Source organism: Canis aureus, chromosome 7, assembly GCF_053574225.1.
Source record: "Canis aureus isolate CA01 chromosome 7, VMU_Caureus_v.1.0, whole genome shotgun sequence".
NCBI classification, from domain to species: Eukaryota; Metazoa; Chordata; class Mammalia; order Carnivora; family Canidae; genus Canis; species Canis aureus.
The window spans coordinates 49,689,384-49,708,767 of NC_135617.1; the positions used below are offsets into that span (position 1 = coordinate 49,689,384).

At 37.4% G+C, this 19,384-nt stretch overlaps 1 protein-coding gene across 9 annotated transcripts in view; it reads left to right on the top strand.

Moving 5' to 3' along the window:
* HMGCLL1 (3-hydroxy-3-methylglutaryl-CoA lyase like 1) overlaps positions 1 to 19,384 on the top strand; it is a 199,049-nt gene that overhangs the window by 35,643 nt on the left and 144,022 nt on the right. For 5 of the 9 annotated variants that reach the window (XM_077903581.1, XM_077903584.1, XM_077903583.1 and 2 more), the window contains exons 2-3: positions 12,560 to 12,640; positions 12,866 to 12,973. The exons of 1 other annotated variant lie outside the window; for it this stretch is intronic. In XM_077903581.1, coding sequence (XP_077759707.1) covers positions 12,560 to 12,640; positions 12,866 to 12,973 — 189 coding nt within the window. Of the gene's footprint in view, positions 1 to 3,750; positions 3,826 to 12,559; positions 12,641 to 12,865; positions 12,974 to 19,384 lie in introns of those variants that run through there. 3 more of the 9 variants (XM_077903586.1, XM_077903587.1, XM_077903582.1) reach the window with 3 other exon arrangements.

Consider the following 19,384-nt stretch of genomic DNA (forward strand, 5'->3'; position numbering starts at 1 on the left):
TAGGACCTCTCTGATGTGATTTCATAGTTTGCCATTGTTATCCAACCAACATGGCAAAACAAAAAGTAATGTAAAGCAATGTAATTAATTGCTTTTTGCGAATGATAATGGAAACCCAAAATTAAATAACTATTTAGAACAATGAGTTGTGGCTTCTTAGCCACAACTTGCCTTAGTAATAAGGCAAGTTTCTGCAGCAAAAACACTGCTATACCAGCTTGGGTGTATGAACTTTAAAACTTTGACAAAATTATGTATTCCAATAGTTTTCCTAAACTTTGTGGCTATAAGGTCATGCTGCTTGTATAGCTAGTTTAACATAGATAGTTGTGTATTCTATTATAAGCTACTGTTTTCAGAAATTTGTCTTCCTTTATGTTCTGTCTCCCTTTCTGATATTTCCCACACATTTCTTCTCCTAACTCTGGGAAGCGAACTAGGGGTGGTGGAAGGGGAGGAGGGCGGGGGGTGGGGGTGAATGGATCACGGGCACTGAGGGGGCCACTTGATGGGATGAGCACTGGGTGTTATTCTGTTTGTTGGCAAATTGAACACCAATAAAAAATAAATTTATTATTAAAAAAATTTTAGAAAAATCTGCCAATTTTAAACAAGCTCTTTCAGAAAATAGGAAAGAGACACTTCTCTTTTTTTTTTTTAATTTTTTAAAAATTTATTTATGATAGTCACACAGAGAGAGAGAGAGAGGCAGAGGGAGAAGCAGGCTCCATGCACCGGGAGCCCGACGTGGGATTCGATCCCGGGTCTCCAGGATCGCACCCTGGGCCAAAGGCAGGCACCAAACTGCTGTGCCACCCAGGGATCCCAAAAGAGACACCTCTCAATTCATTTTATGAAGCCAGCATAACTTTGAGGGAAGGGGAGGGAAGGAAGGGAAGAAAGAAAAGAAGGAAAGAAGAAAGAAGAGACAGATACACTTCTTCCTCAGTGGGCAAAAGCTTGGACATGCATGCCATGGAAGAGAATATCCAAATGGCCAATATGAAAAAAATGCTCAATTAATTGGTCATTGGGAATATAAATTAAAACTGCAATAAAGTATCATTACATGTACAAGATTAGATAAAAAATTTTAAAAACACAGAAAAAAAAAAAGAAATTTGTCTTCCTAAAAAAATATTTCCATGATGAAACTTGGTGTATTAGATGACATATCACATTTTTTTCCTGGGAGTTGGAGTTTTTCTAAGTGTGTATGTGTGTGTGTGTGTATACATTTTCAATCAATATGGCTGCTTTTTGGATTTGTAGGAGCTAAAAACAATCTTAGTGGTTAAATAATATATATATATGTAATATATATATGTAATAATAATATATATGTAAAATATATTTTTATATATTAGCAAAGACATTAAGGAAAAGCTAACTTTCCATACTTAAAATATTGCAAGTCCAACGTTTTCTCTTGGCTTTCTAATGAACACTTTTATTACTGTTTTAAACTTTAATACTGTGATAATGATAATAGTAATGAAAAAGCTATAGATGATGTTGGCTAATTTTTCATAAAGTTTATTTTATTAAATTGCCATAAGTGCAAGAATAAATCATTTTTTAAAGCCATGATTTTTTAAAAAAGATTTTATTTATTTATTCATGAGAGACACAGAGAGAGAGAGAGGCAGAGACACAGGCAGAGGGAGAAGCAGGCCCCATGCAGGGAGCCCAATGTGAGACTTGATCCCAGGACTCCGGGATCACATCCTGAGCCAAACAAAGGCAGACGCTCAACCGATGAGCCACCCAGGCATCCCAAGAATAAATCATTTCTTAAGCTAAATAATGTAAATAATAGCCACCACTTAAAGAAGCATAGCTGTGTATGCAAGATCTCATGCAATGTATCCATACATTGAAGTTTTTCTTTTTTAATTCTTTTAAAATCATCTTAATATATTCACTGGACAGATTATAGAATTCTCGCATTAAAAAGGACTATTCTTGATTTCTTCAATTTGTTTCTCCTTATGTTTCATCTCACTTTTATTTCTATTGATTTCCATTCATGTTTCATGAACTTAATTATGTTAATATTCTGTATTTTCAATCATACACTAATTTATAATAGTTATGATTTTATATTAATTTATAATAGTTATGATTTTATTAAGGCATTATAATGAATACCTATTAAATATGTGTGTATATATTTATTGCTCCAGACACTTTTATTTATTTATTTTTAAAGATTTATTTGAGAGAGAGAGAGTGAAAGCAGGGGAAGGGGCAGAGGAAGAGAAAGAGAACCTACAAGCAGACTCCCTACTGAGTACAGAGCCTGATTCAGGGCTCCATCCCAGGACCCTGAGATCATGACCTGAGCCAAAACCAAGAGTCAGCCACTTAACTGACTGAGTCACCCAGGTGCTCTACTCAAGACACTTTATTTTTAAATTTAATTTTATTTAAATTCAATTAATTAACATATAGTATATAATTTGTTTCAAAGATAGAGCTTAGTGACTCATCAGTTATGTATCACACTCAGTGCTCATTACATTATGTGACCTCCTTAATGCCCATTACCTAATTAAGCCATCCCCCCACCTGCCTCCCTTCCAGCAACTCTGTTTGTTTCCCATAGTTAGGAGTCTCTTATGGCTTGTCTCTCTGATTTCATCTTATTTTTCTGTCCCTCCCCTGTGCTTATTTTGTTTCTTAAATTCCACACATGAATGAAGTCATGATAATTGTCTCTGACTGACGTATTTTGCTTGGCATAGTATCCTCTAGTTCCATCCACATCATTGCAAATGGAAAGATTTCATCTTTTTGATGGCTGAGTAATATTCCATCACACACACACATACCATCTTTATCCATTCCTTTGTTGATGGACATCTGGGTCCTTTCCATAATTTGGCTATTATGGACATTGCTGCTATAAACAGTGGGGTGTGGGTGCCCCTTCAGATCACTGTTTTTATCCTTTGGGTAAATAACCAGTAGTGTAATCACTGGGTGGTAGGGTCAAGACACTTTTAAAAATGGAATTTATTTAACAGGGAAATGAACTTTAGTGATACAAGTGTTAGGAGCCTCATTCAAAAAAATTTTTTTTAAGATTTTGTTGAGAGAGAGAGCATGAGCAAAGGTCGAGGGGAGAGAGGAAAGCAGGCTCCCCACTGAGCAGGGAGTCCAGTGCAGGGCTCTACCTTCTGGGGATCATGACCTAAGCCAAAGGCAGGCACTTAACTAAGCCACCCAGGCACCCCCCCTCATTTTAAAATTTTTAATAAATTTAGATCTTATGCTGTCCATCATTCTATATTTCAATCTGCTGTATTGGCAGATAGTCTTGCATAATATTCTGCTTTTTTGTAACTGCTCTTATTTAAGTGCTCATAAAATTTACATATTCCCAGAAGGAATTCATATTTAATTATGCTTTATATCTACAGTGACACCCAGCATTAGTTTTCCATTTAGTACCTAGAACAAATATTAGTATGCATACATAGAGAAGAGTGTTCACATTTTTATTTTTTTATTTTTTTTTTATTATTATTTTTTTAATTTTTATTTATTTATGATAGTCACAGAGAGAGAGAGAGGCAGAGACACAGGCAGAGGGAGAAGCAAGCTCCATGCACCGGGAGCCTGACGTGGGATTCGATCCCGGGTCTCCAGGATCACGCCCTGGGCCAAAGGCAGGCGCTAAACCACTGCGCCACCCAGGGATCCCTGTTCACATTTTTAGAGCTTGTTTTTAATCTCTGTTAAACATTGACCCAATGCAATTGGGAACAAAGTCCTGCACACATTCCCCTTTTCCTTTTGGCTGTCAAAAATTATTAAAAGGTAAGTGGATACCTTCTTTACCTTTTGATTTTGTAAATTAAGATATATTGTTCATAAAATTTGAAGTGACTTAATAGTACATTACAAACTTATTTTTACCTCATTACAAGTAAATTCTTAAACTGCCAGAGATTGCTTTTGAGTCAACTTTGGGACATGGATATTCTGAGAGAAGGGTTTCAAATATCAGCTTTGTTGATTCATCCCTTCATCCTAGAAAGGCACTGGAGAGAAAATGTCTTTAGATTGCTCCAGAGGGCCAAGGTTTCCGTACATATCTATTTAATCAGTGATAATGCTTTATGTGTTTCTGACTATGTTAGGTTAAAAGGGAAATATCTAAGAACAAATATGAGAATGTGGAGGTTTTAATGTTACTACAAAATGGACTTTGTGCATATTTAAAATGAGATGAAAAAACTAGATTCTTTTGGAAAAGTGGACAATTAATGCTCCCTTAAAAAGTTCAGTTTAGTTTCAGAAGAAAATCCTACAATTTCTTGATTCAGACTTCTCATCTGTGTAGTGGGAGCATTTGATTTGGCTGGCATAGCAGTTCTCCGTGGGAAGAATACTGGCTATGAAACAGGATATGTCAATATTATAAAGACTTTATTTACACATAAAATTACTCCTCAGGAAATGAAGTGAGTGGAACATATAAAAATCTGTCAGGAAATTTCTACGGTGTTTTCTTAGAGGGGAGAAAAAAGCAGTATTTGTAGAGTGAATAGTAAGGAATCATCTATCACCATCAGGGGGGTTGATTGTATATACAGAAGCCACCCAGATATATTTTATGTATAAATATAAAAAATAAATACATGCACACACCTCATTAAGATTTCAGAGAAACTCCCATCAAAATATGCCTTCCATTTAATTTTATGTAAGATTGAAAATGTGAGTAAAGCAGCCCATTTATGTTCTGCATAAAAGAATGGTTCATTATTTCTCAACCTTAAGCTCAATAGTTTGTGGTATATTTAATCTCATCCTAAAGAAAACTAGAAAAGGAGCCAGAGAACTTAGTTGGGTAACCTTAGAAAGTCACTTAATCTCTCTTTCAGTTCTGCCTACCTCAAAGGGTAGCTTCACAGATGAAATGTAGATAGAAAAGTGCTTTGGAATAATACAGCAACGTGTAAATGCAAGATAGTATTGCTTTTGTTGTTCTATGAAAGTGAACCATTAGAAATCTGATACCAAATGTGGGCATACATTCAGCCATATAACATGGCTTTTTGAAAGCCTTGTTCTGGATAATACAGCTTTTGTTTTTCACTAGTATCCTCCACTACTCCACATTCAACAGGATACACTGAGCTCAGTAACATAGAGCTTTTAATGCTATAAAAATAAATTCAGACTTTAGACCTGTTCAAAGACTATGTAGCTAACTTCTACACACTTAAAAAAAAAAAAAACCCTCAATTCCTTAGAACTATAAGTCTATAAGTCATTTATCAACTCTCATAAATTCACTGTAAAGAAAAAATTGCCATGGCTACACTGCCTCCCCTCCATCCCCCCCCCCGAAGGTAGCATGCAGAGCCCTATGCCACTAAAGTATAAGCTTGTTATGGGCAGGGGTTTGTTTGTTTTATTGATTCATTTCTATATATCCAATAACTATAATAATATTGCTGATATATATTGAATAAATGGAGGGCCCACCTTTTCTAAATTTTAGATGTAAGCTTATTAATCCATTTAACGGACAATATTCAAGTGTTTAGTATGTGTCCATTCTGATGACTCTGAAGGGATCTTTGGTTTTGTTTTTGTTTTAAGTAGGCTCCACACCCAGCGTGGAGCCCAACATGGGGCTTGAACTCACAACTTTGAGATCAAGACCTGTACTGAGATCAAGAGTGGATGCTTAACTGATGGAGCCACCCAGGTGCCCCTGATGACTTTGAAGGTTTATAATAAAAAATGCAAAATAGGCAAAGTGGTAATTTAAAGACCTATTTTAAGATAAGTCTCTCTGGGATCATAGAAATGAAATTCATGAATTCTATTTGGGGAGCTCATAAGAGTCTTGAGTAGATGACTAATTGAATCTTAGATAATAAGAGTTTGTTGCTGAGTATTAATTGAGGTAATAAAGATGTTGAGCAGCAATTCTTTATGGATCTCTTGCATTTCTGTATGACTTATTAGCAAGGCATTGATTAATTTTCTTTGGAAATATCTTTTCAAGGTGTTTGTCTAGTAAGCAACTTGGGAAATAGAGCAAAGGACAGGCATGCTAACTGCCCATTATGAAACACTCAGGTTCCCCAAGCACAGCTCCTGTCATACTCAGAGAACCAGTGTGAAGAAATGTTGTTGCTCTGACTACTGCTATTAATGTGAACAATAAAGCCTTTGTCTCTGATTCAAGAGCTGCATATCTTCTGCCAGCACCCATAATCTGTGGCAGGGTTGCTTATGAGCTAGAATGTAGGGTAAAATCTTAGTCCTTCACAGGTTGTGACAGATTGTTAATAAGAATGGTATAGAGAGGAAGGCACGACTTCCTGAAAGAGGAAGAATGAGAACTTTTCTGATGGATTAAAGGTATTTGAAGGAAGTCAGTGGAAATTGTTAACAGATATATTGACCAGATTTTATAGTCAATTGAGCAAAATATGGTCTGTTTTATTGTATGTTAATGATAAGAAATTGGGAAGATGGTGGCTGTCTGGTATAAAGGAAGCAGATTCAAGGGCTGAGTAGTGTCTTGGTTATGCTAACTTTCCTAGGGACAGGGGAGCCTCCTTGGCCATCTGGCAGTCAGTCTCAGGTCCACCTATTGTAACAACTAGCACTAAGATCAACACTATGTGGGCTGAAGGTTTTCTTCCCTCTTTCTGTCAACAGTTAGTAGGAGTATAGAAGGAATAAATTTGGCCAATGTTACAGAAAGAACCCAGGTAAATCATAAAAAACTTTAGTTCAGTTGGGAGTTGAGGGGGTGGGGTAAGTAATGCTTGTGATAGAGGAATAGCAGTAACCGGACCTTCTTACAGCTTAGCCTGTCCTGCTGTCTGTCTGCCAAAGTTAGATATAATTGGAGATGACAGCAAAAGGTCTCTAAGTCTGTGAATCCTGGCTGCTATACAGAAACTTTGGCCCTCTTGGGGAGATTTGGCTGGGATAGACAAACTCCTGTGAGGAGCCATAGATGAGTCAGTCATTGACTAGTATGGAGGATCAAACTGCCCCAGGTTGTGTTTATAGTGCCGAAAGGCAACATAGAGGAGAATGAGAAGGGAGCCAAAGAATTCTAAATGAATTTTATAGACAGCCTTGCCACTTTGTAAAACTCCCTTAGCCAATATCTTGTGACTGGATGAGGACTTAGAGATGTTATCTTGATGATGGATCATGTGCAAGTCCAGTCCATGTCAGCCAAAGGGAACAAATCCCATTATCCTGCTGGAAACCAATGCAGTTATATTTGCATTGGTTTCCCTGATGCTGGGTTCAGGGGTTCCCTAGGTTAAAATCAGCAGTGATAGTAATAATGATTTTTATGTGTAATGTAGGGCTTGTGTGGTTTCCAGATATCGCAAGTTCATCTGATTGAGCTGGTAAGGAGCTACTAAGCTACCCCAAATTGGGAGGAAATGTGCCTTATTGATATAGAACTGATCTCTCCCTCTGTGCCCCCAGATCATTCCCAACCTTCTTCTTCCATCTGCTTTAAGAAAAAAGATGGTTTTTAGTGCATAGTTTCCCATACATACTGAGAAACTTTGGGGAGAGGGAATGAATACTCAAATGTTTATGGCTATCATATAAAGGCATCAAAGTCATCATCCTATTCAGTACCATGACAGTGGGGAGTCTTGTTTCAACTGATGGGGTTTGGGCAGTGTTCACAGTGGGAAAAGAGAACCCAAGTAACCTTTTGGGTCAATTCAGTGTACTGTTGTCGATTACACATCTGAACATATAGCAATAATTGATGAGTGATATGACTATAATTGTTGGTCCTGTAAGTGCCAGAGGAGATCATCTCAAATAGGAAGAACTGCATGTCCCTATGATGGTGATTTTACAAATTGGAACTTTTAACACAGTCAGGCAGCCTCCACCTGGAGGTGCTGGTTAGGATTTTGGACCTCTCCCTGCCCTGACATAGCTACCAGTTATCTTTTGAAAATCAGGTATTCTCTTGCTGTTGAATTTTAGTTGAAACTGGACACCTGAGCAGTGGAGGCCTTGAGAAACAGGCTTCTCTGGCCTGTTTCCATTTTGGGAGTTCAGCTTGGACCCTGACTAACAAGGTAGTACAATCTCAACAGGCCTCACTAATCAAATCAAAATGACATATTCAAGAAAGCAGTCAGCCTGTCCCCAGTGCAGTCTCAGCTTTGCACAAAAAAGGTAGCAGCTGCCCTCTGCTGCCCACCCCACTGCCTGAAGCAGAGTTACTAATTCAATGGTGCCCTCCTGTTCACAGTGCTTTTCCTGATGCCTTGGCCTGGCTGGCTGATGTTTTGGCTAGGCCAAAACCTGATGATGTCCACAGGGCTGCTGCAGTTGTAAAGTCTCTGTAGGAGCTGTACAGAACTAAAAATGGGTGTGGTCACTTTACCCACTCAGGAGCACTAAAGACTATTAATTTTTTTTTTCTGACTTTGGGGTTATGGTCAGTGCCCTAGCTTACTTGTCTGCCATTTGAACATCTACAGATTGACAAATCAAAGACATATGTTTGTGTGCTCTGCCTGTGGGTGTTAGGGATTAGGGAGCTAGCACAAATCCTGATCCTCTAGCTACTGCTATTGGTGTTACAAGCCTTTTTTCTCTCACCCAGAAATCTTGTGCTTTCCACCAGCATCTTTGGCAGGCCTTGCTAGTTAGCTTACAACTGCCCCATTCTTCATAATTGGTAACTATAAGGATATACTTCTAATGTAAATGGTGTAGGAGAGTTGACACTTATTTTGTCTATATAAAGCATAAATTAACTGCTTCTTATTGGCTTGGGATTCTTATTTAAGCAGTGATTCAGAGATGGAGGCTCTTTCAATTTTTTTTTTTTTTTTTTTTTGTCTTTGTCAGCTTTCAAGTTTGCCATATTCCTCTGCATTAAGCTGGCCAAAGGGGAAGGAGCATGGAGGGATATGCATGGAATATTTCCATGGACCAACCCTAAAAGTAGTACATATCATTCATCTTTATATTCCCTTGGTTGGAATTTGTTCAGAAATAATTCTTATGTAGGGGAGAAATGCAGTCCAGGTCTACGCCCATGAAGAAGAGAAATGGGTTTGGTGGAAAGTTTTTCCTAAGGACAGAAGGAATTTCCAAACCAACAGAAACTTCATGTGTACAGACATGAAGGTGTAGAAGACATGATTTTATCATGGCTAAATTCAGAGAATGCATGAAAGGAGAGTGTGGTAGAAGATGAGAGGCTTGTCATGAATCATTTCACTTTAAGCTGATAGATCTCTCTGAAGGTCTGTTGGATGCTGAAAGATTTTAATCCTGGAAAATCAAGATTAGCAAGACTTTTTAGGGAAGTTATAGCAACAGAAAGGCTGAGAAAAAAAATGACAATTTTAATGAAGCCAGTGAGAGAAGAGTTTCACTAATATAATCAACAGGTAATTATTGAGCACAGTCTAAGTATTACGCATTGTGCTTGGTGGTGGGTGTATGCCAAAGTCAAACCAGTAATAAATGGACCACGTAGATACAAATGGTAAGAGAGAAGGTAAAGAATAGCATGTTCTGGAGAAATACCTGCGGAAAGGCATGCGGTGGGGAAAGTAATGAGATAGGTTTTGAATCACTGACTTCTATGTACTTGAATAGCATTTAGGTGAAATTTTTTTGAAGGCATTGTTGATGTATTGCTGCAGCTCCTTAGAGAAATCAATACAGAGATAGTAATCCCTAGAAAAAGACTGGAAATCACCAAGAGAGGGCTCTCACATCATATATATTCATGTATGTGTTGATTGATTTGGTTTGCTGTTAACAAGGGTAACTTGTTAACTCTTTGAGCTTACTGAACACACTTTAACTTTCTTTTTTTTTTTTTTTCACTTTAACTTTCTTATTTCTCAGATGCATGGCAGAGGGAATAGAGATACAAACCTAGAAAGACAAAAGAATAGTATTATATTCAAGAAGAAATCTAAAATAATATCATGTGAGCACATATATTGCTTTTGTTACAATAAGAAAGTCTGCATTGTGTGAATGGAGGTCTCAGTCCTTGGGTTCCCCATGAGAAGATTTGCTAGGGGATCTGTGCTGGATAGACCTCCAGAAGGAAAGTAGTAAGCACAAAGCAGTTAATTAAAGCACAGTTACACTCCCAAGGTAGGAGAGTGGGCAGGTTCCCGGACTTGGAAGCGCCCCCAGGTTGTTCTTGGATTGGATATTATTGGGTCTCTCTGGTCTGAGAGGGACTGTGAAGTGCTGTGGGGTGGTCTCTAATGGGGGCTGCTTCCAATCAAATGGGGAACTCCTCCCACAGGTTGGGAGGGGGGATTTTTAATCCTTGGAGGTTTGTACTAGGAACCATCCTGCCAGATTTTTCCATCCTGCAGGGCTCTACCCACAATGCAAATACATTTTAATGAGTATAGAGGATACCCTGGGGCAGGGGTGGAAGAGGAGAGGGCATGTTCCACACCTGTGGCTCTTTGGTCTGTCAGCCTTACGGTCTGAGAAGCCACAAAGTCAGGATGTTGTGCTTCCAGGCATTTATTGTGCAGCTTCATTGTCACTCTCCCTGCCTCCAGTTCATGTCTCTCTCATTCCCCTTCAATGGTTGGGACTCTGCCTCCAGATGTTCTCTCCAGCACTCATATCTAGCTTCTGCCTAACACTTTGAGACGGCTGAATTTGGTTGCAGTTCACACTTTAGTTTTTCTAGTTTATTTCTACAACAATGTTGCAGAGGAGGGTTTTAAATTCTTGAATTGAATTCAGCATATTGTTATACCTTAAAAAAACACTGTGTTCTTTGTGTACTTAAAACACTGCTGTTGAATAAAGAAGTGCTCTTCCTCCATGAATGCTCCAAGCCAATTGCTGTTGCAAGTGTAGTTTCAAGAAGCAATCAGCGATAATGAAAAAACATGGTTTAAGATTGGCCAGTTGTGTCTTTGTTTCTGCAGTCCCAGGACTAGAGTTAATAGGAAAGAAGAGTGAACTTTCATTTACTCTACCTTCCCATGCCATCTCTATCATTTAGTGCCTGGTTGAAACCATGGCTTCTGTAGATGAGATGGTTTCTTGATTGCCATCCCAAACTGAGTTTAAAGCCAAGGAACCCCAGGCTGCTTCTTAATCCTGCACCCTTCCAGCTGCAGGGATTACAACCTACTCAGAAGATGTAGAGATGAGAAATATTTTCCTTTTTGGTTAATTTTTGCTTGTTGCCCAATTTCATGGTAGTGCTGAGGTTGGTGTGTAAACATTGTAGCAGGGATCATCCTGGTTCTTTTCTTGAGTTAGCACTGAATGCCAATAAAACCTCATATTGCCTATAGACCCTAAAAGGGCCAGGGAGCATTTTTCTGTGTCATAGAAACAGACTGTGTCCTGCATCCAAACCAGCCACTCCCCAGTATTTGTTGATGTTTGCTACAAGGAGAGAGTGAGACAATACATATTGGTTAGCCCACATTCATCATCCCCGTAGAAAGGCAAGATGAGAAAAGCTCTGAAGTACAGGTCCGGCTGATTTTGATTGAGATTATTCTAATTTTAACTGCAATACAATGTTTAGAAAGGCTGTTCTTATTTTTCCTGTTTTAAACTAATGTCTTTCTAAATATGACGTGTCCATAGTTCTTGGTTTAGAGCCAGAGGTTCCAGAGTCCAAACCTTCTGCTGTTCCAGATTTTAGCAAAAGATAGAGTATTAACACTGGCCTGACAGCTAGGTGTTCCCAGTGGAATATTGAGGGTTTCAGTCCCAATGGAGGGGCTGTGTCCTTCAGTAAGCTATGTCTAGGTGATGGTTGTGCTATGTGACACAAAATAAATAGTATATCTTTTTCTCCGGTCTCAGCTGTTTGGGCACAGGCCAGAAAACCAAAGTAACATTACTCAAGTTCAGGGTATAGAGTGTGGCATCTTTATCATGACTCTGCTCTGTAGAAGTCTGTTAATACAAAGATGTAATTTTATTTTTATTTTTTAAGATTTATTTAGTTAGAGTGAGAGAGTGAAAGCAAGAAAGAGAGCAAGTGAGCATAAGCAAGAGAGGCAGAGGGAGAGAGATTGCCAAGCAGACTCTGTGGTGAGCATGGAGCCAAATGCAGGGCTTGATCTCAAGACCTGAGATCATGACCTGAGCCAAAATCAAGAGTAGGACACTAACTGACTGAGCCACCCAAGTGCCCCAAAAGATATAATTTTTAAATGAATTCTAACAATAGCAAATTTGCCATCACATGTACAGTTACTCAACAAGTTTGCACTTTAGGTCATACATGGTACCTTTCCCATAGTTATGGTTTTAAAATTAATCTTTTCAATTTTAATCATAATTAGATTAAATATCATTAAACTAGAAGAAAAAATGACATCATGTTGCCAGTAATATAAACTTAGTATTTGAATTATAGCATTGTATTGATTTCTTACCATTTTAGCTTTCTGGGGTGAGAAATTTACTTAACAAAGTGTAAATGTTTGACTTTTTAAATAATCAAGTTTGATGTTCTAATAGCTAACCTGTTTTTCTTGCCTTGTATTTTCCATTTCAGGAAACATCTCAGTTATCTGGACTCCCTGAGTATGTTAAAATAGTAGAAGTTGGACCTAGGGATGGATTACAGAATGAAAAGGTAGTTTGATATTAGTTTTATATAGTTTATTTTGAATGGTAAATCAAAATATTTATTAATATCCTAAAGACTTATATGGGTTTCATGGTTTACATGATTGTTCTCAATTGGTATTAAATTCACGCATCTTAAATACGATTTGCTTTTGTTGAGAAGTAATTTTCTACTTATGTTCAATGGACTCTATATAAATTACTTATAAAATAATGTTTAATGCTTTCATAGGTTATAGTTCCTACAGATATAAAAATTGAATTTATCAATCAACTTTCCCAAACTGGCTTGTCTGTAATAGAAGTGACCAGCTTTGTGTCCTCCAAATGGGTACCACAGGTATGTAAATCCATAATTCCCTAACTGAATATTTAATTCAACTTTTCCAAGGTTTAGCGAATGCTCTGATATAAATTGTGATATTAACCTGATATAATTACTAGTTTACTATCTTTTTACAAAACATTAGCCCATGCATTGAGACATGATTAAAGAAAAATCCCTATCATGAAATATCTTCTATCTATTAAGTTTTAAAAAGTTTTTTGGAACTCTGTCCTAAGCCTGAGTATATGATTCGATATATTGAGTCAATAAGTCACTTAAATAGCAACTTAGGAGCCTCCCATCCATTTATTATTTTACTGACTTGATGAATAATCTGAATATCTTCAGGTGCTTTAGCTTTTTTTGTCTTAGAATGAAGTATTGATAAGTGGCCTGATGATTCCTTCCCCATGTAATCTCATATTAATCAGAAATGTAGATATGAAAAAAAAAAAGAAATGTAGATATGTACTCTTTGCCATTTTGGGGGGGTGAGCCAGGAGGAGCTAAAAGAGAGCTTTCTTTTTTTTTCTTAAAGGTTTTATTTATTTATTCATGAGAGACACAGAGAGAGAGAGAGAGAGAGAGAGAGAGAGGCAGAGAGAGAAGCAGGCTCCATGCAGGGAGCTCAATGTGGGACTCAATCCTGAGACTCCGGGATCATGCCCTAGGCCAAAGATAGGCACCCAACTGCTGAGCCACCCAGGAGTCCCAAAGAGAGACAATCTTAAGCAGGCTTTACACTCAGCATGGGGCCTGACACAGTGCTTGATCTCATGACCCTGTGATCTAAAACCAAGAGTCAGATGCTTCACTGATTACTTTCTCATCTCATTCCCTTGGTTCTATTATTCTCTAAAATCCTCCTTCATTTACTTTCCCAATTGCTTTTTCTCTATCATTTCCCTACAAATTTAGGGTTCCCGTAAGATTCTGCCCTCAGTAATTTTCTCTGACTGTGCTCTCTTCTTTGTGTGTCTTTCCACCAGCACTAGTCACTTTAAAAGGATGAAAACTCTATATTTCTGGTCCTGCTTTTTCTGATAAGCTTCGGCTAGATGTGCCACCAGTACCTCAAACTCAGTTGAGTCAAAATCAAACTTCTTTCTGACCATCCTGCTTTATGTAAATAGCTCGTCAGTTCTCTATGGAGTCCTGGACCTCAGTACTCAAAGGTCTCTCTTTCATATCTAGTCAGTTACATAAAAATTATTTTTCCTTAGCATAGCCTATATTTCTCTCTTGGTAACATTAGTAATCCACGCTCTTATTAACCAATTATTGTGGTAGTCACTTAAGTGATATTTGTAAACATTATTTCTCCTTTCCTTATATTCTAAAATCTTCTAAGTTCTTTATTTTTATTATTTTTTAAAAGATTTTATTTATTTATTTATTCATTCATTCATTCATTCATTCATTTATTTATTTAAGAGAGAGAAAGAGAAAGAGCCAGCCCAAGTGGAAGGAGGGGCAGAGGTAGAGGGGGAGAAGTACGATTTCCTGCTGAGCACAGTGCCCAATGCCAGTTTTGATCCCAGGACCTTGAAATCACAACCTGAGCCAAAGGCAGGTGCTTAACTGACTGAGCCACCCAGACACCCCTCTAAGTTCTTTAGAGATTCCTTTCTCCCCATTAAAAAAAAAAGTCTGGAAACTAGTCTGGTATTTCAGGTCCTCTATACCTTAGCCCTTTTCCTTTCCTGCCTTAACTCTATTTTTCTACTTCATTTTGCTAAATGGTCTGCCAAACCAAATTGCTTCTTCCCTAATTATAAGTCCTACCTCTGTATCTAAATAGTACCTTATCTAAACTTACTTATGTATATCTCAATTGCTACACTGCTCTGTCAAAATAAGATGATGCAAAAAGGCTTAAAATAATAAAGCCTTTTCAATTGCAAGACATTAGAAGCACCAGAAGCCACAATAGAATTAATAGTAATACATCACTTTTCACAGAGGCAGTTTTCAAATATCAACGTTACTTTTATTTTTTTCAAAAACAAAAATGTAACTTTTCTTCATCTCAGTTGTCACTGTTTATAATCATATATGTTTTGGTAAACATTTCTTAAATTACCTGCTTCCTTGACTATAAGAATGATGGAGGTAGCATCCGTGTCTGTCTTGTTCATCACTGTGACCCTCACTTAGTGTCTAGTAAGTAGGTGCTTAATAAGTTATTGTGAAATGAATAATGAACCAATCAGCCTGAAACAATAATAATGCATACCTTCAGTTTTGGGGGATGGACAACTGACTCTTTTGTTCATATATTTGGTCCTATGTAATGAAGGCCACAAATCTTTTCCTTAGGAAGGCACAGATAGCCTTATGAGACCGGACATATTTCCTTGATATTACCATTTTATAAAATGGCTACCCATTGTTATTTTATTAGCTATCATTAATTTTAAGGGAATGTGAGACCCTTTTTATCATATTTAAGTCTTCATGAAATTGCTTCTATTTGATTTATTTAGTGCTCATTTCAAAAATTTGATTACTGTTGGAGAGAAACTGGAAAGGTAGGTATAACTTGAGGGTAACGGCAGGAAAAAGGAGAGGTCTTGGTCATTTTAATTGATGATTAATCAAAGTTGTATTTCAGATATTATATTTTACTAGATCCTCTCCAAGATATTTTTATTTTCCAATGTTTTTGTAAAGCTTCCTACAAAATATTCTTCTTTGCTAAAATGATGCCCCTTGTCACATTCTATTATACAACACTGGAAATTATTTGATAGATTATTCTTGAAACTAATCTAGGACATATTCAATGACATTTAGAAAGATGAGGCTGGAACCCTCCCTGGAGGGCCATACTTCCTGTTTCTAGTTAAGAGAAGAGATGGTTAAAGCAAAAGGGAAGGCAGTCCCTCTGTATGCAATAATAGGAAAATGCTTTCTGGTCTCACGTTAAGTAGATATGTAATGAGACAATAAAGTAAGATGATTTATTCTGGGCCTGGTATGGAGGTGAATTCAGGACTTAACCTATTGAGATTTAATGAATACTTCCTAGACTCAAAGTATTATTGAATAAATGATGGAATTCCCCACGTAGCTCCTGAGGACAGCTGTGGTGAGGTGGAAATACCTTTGGTACTATGTTTCTGTCTACATTCTGCCCTGAACTTGAGTAAGTGATTTAACCACCTTGAACCTTGGAAGTCCCAGCAGTGCTGCCTATAGCATGAGGATGTTTAGGGCAATAAGGCCCATGAACAGATCCCTGCATGTGAATGCCCAGAGTACAGAGCACCTGACCCCTGACTAGCACCCCATAGTGTTATTTGAGTGAATGCTTAACCAGCAGATAGGCTGACTGACTGACCCTGGACTGCATACAAGTAACTTCCTTCTTTATCATGGAAAGCCTTTTTCTTAAAGGCTTTTTCTTAAAATGTGTTTAAATATTGGATCAGGTAGGCCCAATCTGAATAATTGAAGATACTTATCCTTCAAATACTGAAGAATATGTTACATACTTTTACTTTTCATGTGGTTATATGCATTCCAAACAAACAAACAAAAAAGTGTTTTAAATAAATCACAAATCTATAAAAAAAAAAAAAGGCGGTGTGCCTGAATCAAAAATAGTATCAGATTGATTCTTCCAAAGTTGTACCAGTCACTTACTACATAACATATCAAGGGATTTTTCAAAGGACAATATTGAGAATATCCCATTTTTGCAATTTGAATTTCCATAGTTGTGTTTGTGTTGTAGATTTCACTGAGCTTGCCTGAGCAGAGCAGTTTTTATTGTTGTGGTTAGAGATTATCTCATCATGTAATTCTGCTTTCATTTTTTTTATGCTCATAAAATGTCACATCAGCAGAACTAATTCATAATGTTAATTTTTCTTTTGAAATTTTACATCATAATAACTCATTTTTGAATAAAATGTCATGACATCAGACTACTCTAATGTCTGAAATGTGACAGAACAAGTTTAGTGCAACAGCTTACATGTGATTGAAGTAATTTCTACTTGTTTTAAAGACTGTGAGTTTGGCTCTAAATCAGTCTTCTATTAATTCTTTGCGTTTTCTTCCATTTCTTTCCCTTAAACATAGGTCATGGGAATAGTCTTCTAGTTTATGTTTAGATTGCTGCTTGTTCACTTATTCTTTTTTTAGCATTTTAAAGCGTTTTTACAGTTGCCTCCCACTGTTTTGTTTGGCAGCAGCTTTCTAAAGCAGCTAGAAGAAAAGTTCCACAGTAGCAGGGTGCCATATAAAACAGGATCCCACTCCTATAATCTAAATGGCCAGAGATGATAAAATACCTGCCATTAATAAAAACATGTTCTTTACAACTTATCTGGAAAAAAGATTTCCTAAGAGTGACATATAATATACGAACATTTGAAATGAATCCAGATAGCCCCTCACTTTCTATGGAATGAACAATAACAGCAGAAAGAAAACATGTTTATAGAGATAGATAGACCTACTGCAATTTTGGAATGCGGCTCTTAGTACTAAGCTATTTATTTTTTTAAAGAAATTTTTAAAATTTTGTTTATTTTTTCATGAGGGGCAGAGACTTAGGCAGAGGGAGAAGCAGGCTCCTTATAGGGAGCCCGATGTGGGACTTGATCCCTGGACCCGGGATTATGCCCTGAGCCAAAGGCAGATGCTCAACAGCTGAACCTCCCAGGAGCTCCTAGTACTAAGCTATTTAAATCATTATAAATACAATAATTTCCAAAAGTGAAGTAGCATTTTACATTCATCGTATTTACCGATTTGGTTTTAAACATTTTCATTCACATGAGTGATTAAAGTGAACATCAATCATTTACTGAAAAATAAGACTACATTAACCTATACACAGCACTGTATGTCTATATAGGTCATATGCAAAGTCTCAGCAAATGCTTCCTTTTAAGTTAACTTTTAACTGTTGAAACCAGTGGGTACCAAGTCATGACACAGAAATAGATTTTCTATGTAATAGTAGAAAGAAGTATACAGAAAAGACTATAACACTCACAAATCAGTTGAACAATTAAAAATATTGCCGAAGTGCAACGTGAGCAGTAAGGAATGTATAAACTTTTCCCTGCCCTCCTTTTAGTGTGTAATAGAGGCCTTTTTTAGTAATGAAAACAGTTATTGGATTGAAGTTCCAAATTCAAATTTACATTGATGAGATGCAGGAGGCTGTAGCTTCTGAGTGTCCTCCTGCTTCTCTTTCTGGCTCTGTTCTTGTTAAAAGGATGAGTGTGTGTGGAGAAGAAGCAAGGAAGAGTGTAAGTTAGCAGAGATGTCCAGTATGTAAGTGAGAGTGTGTGTGTGCATGCACACACACGCATATGTGCACATGCCCGTGTGTGCATGTGACAGAGAGAGAGGGAGAGAAAGAGGTTGAGAGAGCATATGCCCTCACACAGAGAACACCCAAATTATTTTGTTTATGAGGCAAGATAACTGACGGTAATTTCATTATCTGGGAAGTGATCCCGTGAAAGTCTCATTCATTATTTCCCAGATGAATTGGCTCCTCCCATCTCCCCAAAAAGGATGCAGGAGAAATTTACCAAGACCACAGTTCCTGTTTCATGACAACAGGAGTCCTTTTACCCCTGGCTAGTTGGGGAGGAACAGCTGAATGAGGATCAGAATTTAACCCTCTCTACAATGGAGTTTGCCTTAGTGTGCTCAATGCTCAATTCTCTGTTTAGGACACTCTTTTCTGCTACACACTAAGGTTGACTTTCAATTAATTGCTCTCCTACTCCATACCTTTAGGCCTTCCATATACCATTTCTAAAGCAGAGATGTGTCTGTGTTAATTATCATAGTCAACACTAGGTACCAGACAATTGGGATCAATAGACTAGTCACTGGTGATGCCTCCATTTCCTTTTCATATCTCCTGAATTGGTAGTCCAGTTGTACACACTAGTGCTGCTTCCTTATAAAAAGGATTCTATCAAAGTTTTTGTTTTTGAGAGAGAAAGATAGTGTATACACACATGGGGGGAGGGCAGAGGGATAGACGCCTAAGCAGGCTCCTCCCTCAGCCCAAAGCTCCCCACAGAGCTCCATCCCACAACTCTGAAACCCCCAACCCCAGCTGAAATCAGGAGTTCCCACATCTAACCTACTGGGCCATTCAGATGTCCCCAGAGAAGTTGAAAGTTCCATTTTTTTAAAAAAAAGTAATAGTTTCTAACTCTACTAGACCGTTTTTTTTTCCAACTTATTTGAGCATATTGAATTTCTTACATGTCAAATAATAATTGCTCAATATTTGTTCAATATATGACCTCAGAAAAGAGATAGACACAAAGTTCTTTAGTATATGAGCCCTGATAATTATTCAAAGTAAATGGGGATAAAATTATGAAAGCCATATCAACATAGATAAAATATGTTACCTCTTCATGAGAATAAAAAGCA